Source organism: Alosa pseudoharengus, unplaced genomic scaffold (assembly GCF_046254945.1).
Source record: "Alosa pseudoharengus isolate Yale_2024_CS ecotype anadromous, Long Island Sound unplaced genomic scaffold, YU_APseudo_1.1 YU_APseudo_1.1_scf_2, whole genome shotgun sequence".
Taxonomy (NCBI): Eukaryota; Metazoa; Chordata; class Actinopteri; order Clupeiformes; family Clupeidae; genus Alosa; species Alosa pseudoharengus.
In genome coordinates this window covers 41,633,880-41,646,997 of record NW_027468663.1, presented here as the reverse complement: position 1 = coordinate 41,646,997, position 13,118 = coordinate 41,633,880, and the positions used below count along the sequence as shown (strand labels likewise).

At 45.1% G+C, this 13,118-nt stretch overlaps 1 protein-coding gene across 1 annotated transcript in view; it reads left to right on the top strand.

Annotated features, from left to right (window-relative positions):
- Nucleotides 1-12,177, top strand: part of sgcz (sarcoglycan zeta) — a 112,356-nt gene extending 100,179 nt beyond the window's left edge. The window contains exons 6-7 of the mRNA XM_076295997.1: nucleotides 1,880-2,003; nucleotides 11,980-12,177. Coding sequence (XP_076152112.1) covers nucleotides 1,880-2,003; nucleotides 11,980-12,177 — 322 coding nt within the window. The remainder of the gene's footprint in view (nucleotides 1-1,879; nucleotides 2,004-11,979) is intronic.
- Nucleotides 12,178-13,118: the final 941 nt, after the last annotated feature.

Genomic DNA, 13,118 nt, shown 5'->3' with positions numbered 1-13,118 from the left:
CTTCACTAACATGCGTACACACACACACACACACACACACACACACACACTGAAAAACACACACACTCTCACTCACACGCACATAGACAAACACACACACACACACACACACACACACACACACACACACACACACTGACGTACAATGCCTGTGTCGCATCTGCATTTTATTTAGTTTTCCTCTCAGCTTTGGTAAAATGGACGGGAGGGTGGGTAGATGGGTGTGTGTACGCGGTGTGGGGGGGGGGGGTCTTGACAAATTAAGATATTAAGTTTGGGGTTGATTTATTATGCCCAGATTATCTTGTCAGGTTAAACAAATATTGCAGCGCATAAAATGTGTCTAGTTGGCACTGAAGGTCAGGGCGCATCTCCCTACTAGCGGAGAGAGAGAGTGAGGGGGTGCAGAGGGAGAATAAAGAGGACTTCTGATAAGAGCCTCCCTCCTCCGACTCCGTTATCTTTCATATAAAATATCACTCCGCCTGCATGGAAACTTAGGATTTAATGCCACTTCCCCCTTTTTCTGTTTTTTTTTTCTTTTTTCTCCCCTTTGCTCCACAGAAATGCTTGAGTGTGCACAACAACAGGAAATCAATGCTTTGATTGAATTCCTCTTTTCGAGCAGCCCATGGTGCTATTCTTAGACGTGGTAGTTTTCGGGGGAAAGAGTCCGGAATGCCAACACACTGAGGGAGGCTGGGGGATAAAAAATGAAATAAACAAGAAAGAAAAAAACAGAGGGATCGTTAAGTCAATGTATTCATTTCTGTCAGGTCATTAATTATACAGGAATCTTTTCTACCAGCACCACACATGCATCACTGGAGCAGATGACCACTTGATCCACAGGGAGGCTGTGAACAAGACTGTGTCTGTGTGTGTGTGTGTGTGTGTGTGTGTGTGTGTGTGTGTGTGTGTGTGTGCGTGTGTGTGTGTATGTGTGTGTTTGTGTGCGTGCGCGTGTGTGTGTGTGTGTGTGTGTGTGTGTGTGTGTGTGTGTGCCTGTATGTGTGTGTGTGCCTGTATGTGTGTGTGTTTAAAAGGAGGGAAAATGTGCATAGTTGCTACACAAAGTGTCAGATGTAATGTATTACAACTCTTAAAGAGAGAGAGAGAGAGCCTGCATGTATATTCACACAAACTCACAAACAGTACAACTGTGCTGATGCTGAAATGTATTGGAAACAGTCCGTATCAGCACAATCTATAGTACATAACCCCCAGGCTCCTCCCTCTGCTGCCATTTGACAAAGAAGCAAAGCAGCCACATTGCAAGCACAGTCATTAGCCTTCCCAATCTCCAGTGCGTCCACCTGGGGTTGTTGACCCACTAACATGTATTGAGGTGCACTGAGCACTTACAGCCTCCTTTCAGCTGCACCGGTGCTGCTGCTGCACTCTGACCCTGAGCCATGTAACCATGTGTGAAATGTGTCCTCAGGAGGCCTTAAGGGTCCTCAGTGGGACTCTTGGATCCCTTTGTGCTGTTGATGGAATCATGGTCTAATGGTTGTGAACCTGCCCAGTAACGTTGACATGCCTGTGATGTTGGTGAAGATTTGATTCAGTCTGCATCTGGTTTTTTGATCATTGTTTGCCAGATGAAGTTAAGCTTTGGAATGATTGTGTGTGTGTGTGTGTGTGTGTGTGTGTGTGTGTGTGTGTGTGTGTGTGTGTGTGTGTGTGTGTGTGTGTGAGTGAGTGAGTGTGTGTGTGTGTGTGTGTGTGTGTGTGTATGTGTGTGTGTGTGAGTGTGTATTTGTGTGAGAAAGACAGAGAGAGAGTTTGTGTGTGTATGATGTGCGTTATGATGAGTATTAATACTGCTTGGTGCGGTGGGTTGGTCTCTGACTCCCATGTGTTGTGTCTTTTGCAGGCTGGAGTCCCCGACGAGGACTCTGTCCCTGGAGGCGCCGAAAGGCGTGGAGGTCAACGCAGGGGTCGGCGAGTTCAAGGCATCCTGTCGAAAGGACCTCACCTTGGAGTCTTCAGAGGGAGACGTGAGTCCTGCCGTCGTGTAAACATTGAACACATCCATCCTGCACCACCTGTGGTCACACGCGCTGAAATGCAAACAGCCAAAGCATCGGTCAAATCAGACCTGTCTGATAAGGGCCAGTTGGTTTCATGTCATGATTCAACTTTTTACAAGCAGCAATTGAAAGACTTTATTTATTCTTGTAATGATTTTGTCGCGTGCTGTGTCATAACAGCCATTTGCAGCAACATTACACAAAGGAAACAAGTAGAGTGGGAAAAGGCTACATTTTTTCAGGAAAATATTTTCATTATTTCATATGATGCTTATTGTCTCTAACGCAAATGTAACCTGCGTTTTGTGAAACTGCGCGGTTCAGCCCTGCACACGCCTGGACTCGGAACTCGCGAAACAGCAGCACTTTGGATTGGGAGTCGAGCGTGCTGACAATCAAGCTAAAAGCCCAGGCTGCTAGCTTTCATGCCAACACCGCTCTTGAGGTGTCTGGGAGTGAGGTTTACTAACGTTCCACACACACGATTATGCTAGCTGGCATCCGTTACACAAACAAAAGAAAAGAAGACCTGCCAGAGTCATATACTGGTTTCCGTCACTGCTGGATTTGGCTGTGCTTTTCACATGGGAGATGATGGAGATGAACAGTATGTATCTATCTCTATATGGGAGATGATGTAGATGCACGGTATGTATCTCTATATCACCAGGATCTCTCTAGTGGGACCTCTCAGCTAGGGGCCCGAGATATTGCACTTGTAAATCCAATATCATTTGCCATCATTCACAGCATGGTTGCTAATACTGTACATCACCAGAGAAAAAAGCGTCCTGATATGATGGCCATGATAGCCATGATGTCCCCTACTAGCCTGGCTCTGTGTCTGTATGTAATTGATCTACATTGGACACTGGGGTGCTCTTCTTCAAATGGCAGCTTTTTATGTCTAATGCTTTGACCGTGGCAGTCGTACAGAAGGGCTTATGAATATACATATCAGAGTATGTGCTGGCCAGAGAAATGCAGCCAGGGCCATGAAGCCACTGCCAGCACACAGTTACGGGATGTCGACTATAACAGAGTCTCACATTGTCAGAAAGGGCCATCTTGTCCTGTATTGAGTGGACTTCAAGCGAGAGCGTTGAGCGCATGACTGGGTGGAAGTGCTGTTGGTGTCGTGTAAGATGTGTAGGCAGCAAATTGGCTTTTTCTGGTTGAGATCACCATGTTTAATATGTAATGGTTACACTGTACGTTTCATCTGTGTCTAATGAGGGAAGAGGGGAAGTCAGGAGGGTAGGCGAGGGAAAAAAAAGCCGGAATTGCTTTTTTATTATTTAAGTAGTGATTTAAATTATAATTCAACATAATGGGGGATTTGCTGATCTAAATCTGGCTGAATATGCAAAAGTGGTGTTTAATTTTTAGTGTCATTTTTAGCGCTGTAAAATTGCTGTCATTAAAGACCATGGAAGTGTACATATTTTGCACACGTATGGTGTTTTCTGACCATCTTTTTTTACTCATCCATTAATATCAGCCAGCCGTAAAACATTTATGAGCTGCAAGATGTTGCCTTCGAATGAGCTGGGAGGGATCCAAAGCAATCCAAGAGAAACATCACTGACAATTTAACACTCAGGGACTCCATTTGAAGGTCATGTTTAGGAAGAGTGGATCTTCTGAGATCTTGCCATTTGTATGCATTGTTTGTTTGTTTGGTTATGAACTCCACACATACTCTTAATGGAGAAGAGCAGTATGAGTTTAGCATATTTGTGGTACTCTCATCAGACTCGTCTGTCAACACGGGAGCTTTTCAGTTTACAGTAACTAACTGAAATGCCATAAGAAAATGTGAAAGGGATTGTTCTTCTCACTTTGCTGAGACGTTGGTTTGGGTGACATTGGTGGAGTGGCCCATTGTGACGGCTTCGTAGACGGCACTCCCGTGGGAGTTTGGGATTTAGCCGTGCTGCACGCTCTTTTTCCTGGGCGACGTCATCTGGACGAGATTTGCTGAGTCATCGCGCCAAGAAACAGCTCCCCAGATGCTCGGAAGCTAACCTACATTCCCAGATCTGTAGCATAAGCAAAACTGGCCCATGATAGCTGCACTTTTAATATGCCTCACAGAATGCCCTCTGCATCCGAGTGATCACAGGAAAGCAGGCACCTCAGCTGCCCTCAGCCGACTAACAAGTTTCTGTTTAGAACTCTGAAACCTTCTTGGGGTTTTTTGTCTTAGAGTCTGCAAAGGTGGGTGCTGTAGATTTCACCTGGGCAAACATTAGCAGACCAGCTTGGCCAAGTTTACAATGAAACTCCAGAAATGAGACTGCCAGAAGGACTGAGTGATTCAAAGACATATAATCCAACACAAAATTAGCAATAGCAATTCCTGCAAAGTCACCCCCGCAAGAGCTGCTTTCATTGTAGTAATTTGCTGGAGTCAATTTGTAAGGATTCAAAGAAATAACACCTACCCACGCCCACAGACTGTGATTTCAGGGCAAAGTGCAGTGGAACAGGCACACTGAGAGAGTGGAACAGAAGATTTTGTGAACTGCCCACACAACACCATCCACTTCAAGATTTGTGCTTGAGACTTTTGTACCTTTCCACCCCCTCCCCATCTTCCTCTCCCACATACACCCTGAGCCCAGGCCCCGTGAGCACGCCCAGTCATGTGAAGTTAGTGATGGCCTTGCCTGATTGACATTGATTCTTCACCTCGTTCCAGCATCCCTGCGTCCACAAATTAGCGACGCTGGGTTGAGTTGTCTGCATTCTCTTCGTCTCTCCTCCTCACCTCCGTGGCTAGCCACTCACTTTAGTGACTTCTCTTTAATTAACTTGTGAAGAGCAGAGCAATAGATCATTGTGTCCTGTCAATCCACCTCCCCCTTCTCTTTCACTCCTCCTTTCTCTCTTTCTACCCTAATATTTCTCCATCCTGGACTTCATGAAGAGACATGTGCAGCGGTTTCACACAGACTTTTGGCCCAGGGTGAGTGGACGACAGTTCCGTGCTGAGCCAAGTGTGACAAAGAGATGCTTCTTGGTTCCTGAGCAGTCATCTCATCGCCTCGTCTTCTCGTCTGTTTTTTTTCCTCTCTCTCTCTCTCTCTCTCTCCGTATCACGTCCCGTTCCGGTGTGGTCAGACAGCAGACCACGGCGTCTGTCTCCCCCTGACCTCCATCTCGCGTCTCTCATCTGCCGGGACGCTGCAACACAATTTACAGCCAGCGCTCATATCAGCGTCGGAACATCTGATTTACCCCCCCCTCTTTTCTTCCATTTGCTCTCTCTCTCTTTTCTTAATTCTCTATTATTCTCTCTTGGGGGAGGAAGACAGGAGGAGAGGACGGGGGCAGGCGAGTGGGTTAGGAGCAAGAGGAGGAGAGAAAATAGATGTTTCTGTCAATTTGGTGGAGAAAATAAAAGCCGTCAGACAAGAGAAGGCTTAAAGCAAAATCAATGTTGTCAGCAGCTGCCACTTAAAAAGCTACATTAAACTTTCAAAGTTTCTTCTTCATTCCCTCATCCCCCATTTCTGTTTCTTCCCACTCCCACTCGTTCCTCCTGTGGATGGAATTAGAGCCAAACACCGCAAGGCTGACTTAGACATCCCATCACTTCTCAGCTCTCCATTAAAGTTAAAGGGAACGAGAGCTGACAGAACATTCTGGAATTATGCCTCCCTTTCCTCAGGCTTACCTCAATGGACCCAACAGGGGGGGGGGGGCTCTTTTCTCTATTTTTGTCATTTTTTTGTGTACGTAAATTACATCTTTTCCTCAACACTTAAGAGTCCCAAAGACTATCTTTGTGAAACTCATATGGTTTGATCTGCTGTATCATTCAACTCCAACCACTAACAAAAAGAGACCCAGAGACCTTTTCTCTGTCTCATACAAAGCAATTCCACTGCTAAAAGTCCAGACTGAAACCAATTTATCAGTCCCAAGCATAGACATGTAGAATCATCAATGAAGTGCAGCCATTATAGTATTATTTCTTTTAAACATCTCTTGTCAGACCCTATGACAGGCCCTTCCTTAAATGACCATAAATGATATTTATGATTACAACCTTTCTGGCTGGGGAAAGTTTGAGAGATATAGAGAGAGTGACAGAGGGAGAGCGCGCACGAGAGAGACTGAGAGAGTGAGCGAAAGAGAGAAAGAGAGAGAACAGGAGAGAGAGAGAGAGAGAGAGAGAGTCCTCTGGCTGGTCATCCCCACTTCATGAGGTAGATAGATACACATGTTTCACGAAAGCTGAAGTGACAAACTGGCGTGGTTCTGAGCAGATTTGGACTAATGCTTCATTTGTTTGCATAAGGCCACATAAGCGAAGCCTGTGCAGGCCCGTGGGGACCGGAGGTGCTCGCCATGCATCTTAATAAAGCCTTTGGCACGGCCTGGAATACATGTGATTTAGGTGAAATAACCGAGAAAATCCCCCCAACAACACACAACGCCCTCTGGCAGATGAAGACAAATCTATAAGGGGCCACAAACATCAGGCATGGAATGCCGCCGCGTTACTTAATCACACGGGTAAATGAGTCTGGCCTGCTCCACAGCGCGTGGGGTGAGCCAGCTTCATTTCTCATTAGTCCAAGCAGCTACTCACCTGGCTTGGCCACACAGTCACAGCTCAGGTCTCATTAACACGAGGAGGCAAGCAGGACAGTGCAGAAGCACATAAATGAAAGTTTAAGGATAGATAGACTACACCCAGGCCTCAGAGAGAGAGAGAGAGAGAGAGAGAGAGAGATTTGGCCGAGTCTATTTAAATTCTGTTATTTGTTTGTGTCTCTCCCCCTTCCAGAGACTTGGAGAGGACTAAGGCGGGATTGGCGTTTTAGGTAACGCTTTAGAATAACATGTGCTTATTAGGTATTAACAGTGCATAATAAGCAGTTAACAATTCATTACTAACAGTTAGTTAACTGTTGTTATCCTTTAATAACATTAACTAACTGTTAACATGCAGCTTGTAAGTGTTAATAAGCAGCCTTTTAGGTTACTTACAAGCATATTTGTTAACAGTTGTAAGTGTTAACAAGCAGCTTGTTAATGCTTGTTAATGGTGTATAAGACAAAAAGGTGGATAACTAATACGCTTATAAGACCTTTCTTACCTATTTGTAGTAAATTTTGCAGCCCCCCAATCTAAAGCGAGGACCATGTAGCCTATAGTTCCACAAGCCCAACCTTCTATCTCTCTATACTGTATCTCTCTATCTAGCTTGGTTTAGCTGTGAGAAATGCACCTTTAAAATTGTTGCAGTGAGCAGGAATCAAACTGGTCTGCTGCTTCAAAGAGTGCATCACTACTTACTGAGCTACACTATTTTTCCTATGCAGCTGATGAAATTGGTTATTTTGATTCTATATTCCGAAGTGCTATATCACACTAGCTATGCTTTTTACAAATATGTTTCTGATGGAAAAGTGGTGTTTAATTAATGCAGAAACAGACCACGAATGTTCGCCCCTGTTCAAGGCAAACTGAAACATGTTTCAAATCGATCACGAACGTTCGCCTATGTTTGCAACTTTGAATCAGAGCTTTGAACGCACCCACTTATCGTCTTTAAGCCTCGGTTGCTAGGTAACCAAACTATATACAAATCTGGCATATCTTTAGACTGCTGACAAACTGACAAACTGTTTTATGCGTTCACTGAACAAAGATTATGGAAATTAAACACCACTTTTCCATCAGAAACATATTTGTAAAAAGCATAGCTAGTATGATATAGAACATCGGAATATTTTCCATCAGGCAATTAGTAACAGTAGTGTAGCTCAACAAGTAGCGATGCACTCTTTGATGCGGGAGACCGGGGTTCGATTCCTGCTCACTGCAACAATTTTGAAGGTGTATTTCTCACAGCTAAACCAAGCTAGATAGAGAGATACAGTATAGAGAGATAGAAGGTTGGGCTTGTGGAACTTTAGGCTACATGGTCCTCGCTTTAGATTGGGGGGCTTCAAAATGTACTACAAATAGGTAAGAAAGGTCTTATAAGCGTATTAGTTATCCACCTCTTTGTCTTATACACCATTAACAAGCATTAACAAGCTGCTTGTTAACACTTACAACTGTAAACAAATATGCTTGTAAGTAACTTAAAAGGCCGCTTATTATCACTTACAAGCTGCATGTTAACAGTTAGTTAATGTTATTAAAGGATAACAACAGTTAACTAACTGTTAGTAATGAATTGTTAACTGCTTATTATGCACTGTTAATACCTAATAAGCACATGTTATTCTAAAGCGTTACCGCGTTTTATTTTTGGGTTCCTAGCAGCGAAGCTGTGAAAGCACCCGTTGTGTTTGTACCTTTTCTTATTATTATTCATCTTCTTAGTTCCGTAATAAGAGTCTATGGCAGCTCATGGAATCGTATGGTAAAAAGTAAAGTAAAGTTTCATGATTGCACCTCAACCTCTCTTATGCTACCAACGGATCAACGATTTTCAAACATGAGGCTGTATCCTTGGATAAAGCCAAGTTCAACACATCCCGTGATGTCAATTTCTGCCATATTGGATTTTTCGCCATATTGGATTTGGATATTTTATTGAAAACAAGAACGTTTTCACGAAATTTGGCATAGGTGATCTTCAGTCCAATCAGTCTAATCAAAACTGGCGGTGAAGATGCCAAACAGGAAGTGAGGTTATATCTCAGCCAATCTTTGGTCAATTGACATGAAACTTGCTGTGAGTAGTTGCCTCCTTACCACACATAATGTTTTCATGGAAACAATGTTTTGATAGGCTGTTAGGCCCCCACATTGCTGCGTATACTGTATTTATTTATCAACTATATATATTTATTTTTTATTCTTTATTTGAACACAGTGTGCAAATTACATTAGCACCGCAGGGGAAGCTCTGCAAGTATTTTACACCAGATTTTCTCCCATTCCCCAAAGCACACACACACACACACACACACACACACACACACACACACACACACACAGAGACACTCCCACACTCATGATATTTTGAGTGAAGCTCTTGTGTTGTAAGTCTTTGGGGACTTATGTGAGAAGTATGTTTTGATAGGGAGGAAAAGGCCTCCAGAGACTGTGAGTTCGACAGCCGCTCTTCTGTTGTCACTGAAAACAAGTGCAGGCAGCTGTGTGTGATTCTCCGTAGCGGAACATTCTGGAACTGTCAGCAGGTGTGCAGGGGATCACTGGACCTCATCAGTGGGGCTAAATGTGTTTTATTCTCATTTGATTAAGCCCAGTAGCTCATTAACCCAGCCTGCCTTGCTCGGGGCAGTGACATGAATCATTCCAAAACTGATTTCTCTCTCTCTCTCTCTTTTAGTCACTAACTCCCTTTCTCCTTCCTTCTCTCTCTCTCTCTCTCTCTCTCTCTCTCTCTCTTTCAGTCACTAACTCCCTTTCTCCTTACTTCTCTCTCTCTCTCTCTCTCTCTCTCTCTCTCTCTCTCTATTGCTCGCTAGCCCCCACTCACTTGCTCTTTCTCTTGACTCACTCACTCGCACACTCTCAGTCAGTCAGTCAGTCAGTCAGCGAGTCTTTCCAGGCCTTTTTCTATTTGCATAATTCATTAAAATACACAGTTTTGGACTTCACTTCCATTACGTTGGAATTGCTTTCGGAGCGTGCGCTGTAGACAGGCAGACACATGTTTTGCAGTGATATGATTGGCTCTTGGTTTGATGTTGTTATGGTGGGTGAAACGAGCCACAGAGGGCATATGGGCCTAGCATGTCTGTGTGTGTGTGTGTGTGTGTGTGTGTGTGTGTGTGTGTGTGTGTGTGTGTGTGTGTGTGTATGTCTCCGACTCTAGAGAGCTTCCTCCCACTCCTCTTCTTCCTCCTTCGCCCGGTCTATCCCTCTCTTATTTTTCTCACTGCTTCTCTTTCTTTCTCCTCCACTCTGCCTCCATCTCAAGCTGTGGAGAAGAAACCATCCATGAAAAATGTTTTGACCGCTAGTAATTGCCGATCTGCACTTTCATTCTGAGACTCGGCTACTAGGCAGCTGCTCCATAAACATAATGTGTTGCTAAGGATGGGCATGTGTGTGTGTGTATGTGTTTGTGTGTGGGTGTGTGTGTATGTGTATGTGTGTGTGAGAGAGAGAGAGAGAGAGAGAGAGGTAGAGAATGTGTAGCAGTGCATTTGACAGAAACAAATACGTACAGACACTTTCATTTGGGATGTGTGTCAGCCCTAATCCTTTCATAAGCCTCACCAAATGACTTTCGCACAGGCTACACTCTCAGTATCTCTTCTCTCTTCTATCTCTCTCTTTCTCTCCCGTCATCTCTCTCCCTCTCTCTCTCTCTCGGTTCCTACTACCAACGGTATGACAGCAGAGCAAGGGGTCATCTTCTCCCCATAGCTCTGAGGCTCGAGTATTCCCGGGACTCGCAGCAGTGGCCCGGAGATGTCCGTGTGGTAAACAGGATTGGATTAGGTTTTTCCCAGAGTCGCTGATCCTGTTGAGGGAGTTTGACACTGGCACTGCGGAATTCTGCTGGATGCGGCACAATACCTCCAGAGCAGGAAGCTGATGGACTGTAGGGAGGCTCTGAGAGAGAGAGAGAGAGAGGAGGGGGAGAGAGAGAGGGAGGGAGAAAGAGAGAGTGAGAGGGGGGGAGAGAGGGGGGGGGGGGGGAGAGAGAGTGAGAGGGGGGGGAGAGAGAGGGGGGGAGAAAGAGAGAGAGTGAGAGGGGGGGAGAGAGAGGGGGGGAGAGAGAGAGAGAGAGGAAGAGAGGGAGAAAGAGAGAGGGGGGAGAAAGAGGGAAAGAGAGAGAGGGAGAGATAGAGAGAAAGGTAGCGCTAAAGGCTGCTTTCATTAGTTATAGGCTAATGGAATTAAGCTGGGCACAGGGAGGATTCTTAATACACACACACATATGGGAACTAGAAAAACATGTGCTGAGGCATGGACCAGTGCTCCAGTGCTGTTGATTAAAGCAGGTTTATTCGGAAGCTGAAATGCTGTATGACTTGACAGATGAAAGATCAGATAACAGCACCTGTGATTATCTAGGTGCAATGGAATAAGAAGATCGGCTAAGAGGGAGCGTGGATAAGAGTGTGCAGGGTGCTCCCATGACTGTCAGGGCCATGTTTGTTTTTTAGAGATATGGCGTGTCAGTGTCTGAGGTGCTGTTACCTACGCTAATTGGTGCCTGTCTGTCGTCGGTCACCCCTCTGCCTGCCTCGCCTTTTTCTTCTGTTCATTCTCTTTATTCAGTTCTGGCAGAATGTTTTGTACGTCACAAAGAACAGAGAAACTGTCACTTGCCAAGAGGCATTACTTTGTCTTCCCTTAACTGGCAGAGACTACAGAGTTTGGAGAAAGTGGCAGATATCAAAGAAAATAAATCATGAAATTAAATAAATAAATCAGAAAGAAAGGCTTTAATGAATTTAAGTTGATGCCCCCCCCCCCCACACACACACACACACACTCCCTGCCTTTGTCTGGTCAAAAGCTTGTTTTTCAAATGGCGGCCAAATGGCGTCTTTCATTGTCTAGCTGTGTGTGTGTGTGTGTGTGTGTGTGTGTGTGTTTGTGCGTGTGTGTGTTCATAGTACTTCAGATAGCTAGAATAGTAGTGCCATCTTATTTGACTGTCCTAGACTAAATTAGTCTATGATTTGATTCAAAATGATAGATATATAGATGATACAAATTAGCAGGTAAAAATGAGTCCTGTTTACAGTGCATGTGTTTAAACTTAATCCTGTGGTTGGACAACCATAACCATGACTGGTTGAGGAAATGGCATATATTTATTCAACATTATCTCTCTGAAACTAACACAGGTTTTCCTCCTTTTTTCCTTCCATCTCTCCTTTGCTTTCTCTCCTCTTTCTCCTCCTTCTGTTTACTCTTTTCTTTGGGCTCTCCTCCTCTCCTCCTCCTCTGTCTGCTCTCTTCCCTCTCTCCCCTCTGCAGATCTTTTTAAACGCGAACACAATCCGCCTGGGGAACATTCCTCACGGCACGACCGACCCCCTGCTCGCGCCGGGCACCACCTATCCCAAGCAGACTGTGTACGAGGTGTGCGTGTGCCCCAGCGGCAAGCTCTACCTGTCCCCGGCCGAGAGCGCCTCCACCTGCCAGACCACCAACAGTGTGTGCTTATGGAGCTGAGAGAGGCGAGCGGGCCCCTGACCCCACCGCGCCCCCCCGCGCCCCAAAACCAACACCGCCCCAACACCAGAAAGGCCTTCCTCCCCGTCTCCACACCACTCCCCGGTCCAGCTGCAGCAGGCTGAAGACTCACTCCAGGCCCCCGAGCCCACCATAGTCTCCAACACACTCGTCTGCGTCCAGCACTCGTGTCTCCCATGACTGCCATTGTTTGTTCAATGTAGCGATAACCTCCTCACGCTTTCCTTCTGTCTTTACCATGTGTCCTGTTTCTCCATTGTGTCTTATCATCTGGATGCCTGACTTCTTTTATTTTACTTTTTATCTATCTATCTATCTATCTATCTATCTATCTATCTATCTATCTATCTGTCTGTCTGTCTGTCTTTCTGTTTATGCATTTTTCTAACTGTCTCTTGCTTATTTTTTTATCTTTTTCTTTTGTTTGTCTGAATCATCTTGTCATTTCCTCTTTCTGCCACAGTTCTTCACTCTCTCCCTCCATTCCTTCCCCTCCGCATTCTTCCGCCCACACACCCCTCTCTGTCCTCCACCAATGAAAATCAGGAATCGCTATAAATAACTCAGCTTGGGAAAAGCTGCATCTTCCGAAGTTAACTGTACATGGAGCAAAAACAGATTTGAAAAAGATATATATATAAATACATATTTGTTTGTTTGCTTTTGGTTGTTGTTTTACATTTTGGGTTTTATTTTTGTATGGAACTCTGACCGAGATGGAGGGATGGATGGATGGGGTGTTTTTTGTTTTTTTTTGGGGGGGGGGGGTTTGGTGTGGCACCACACTATTCTGGACTCCGGAGCTCCGTGGAGCAGGCCCACGTGCACACACACACTCTCTCTCTTACACACACACACACACACACACACACACACACACATGAAGACAAGCCCTACGGACTTGGTGTGTGTGCCTGTTT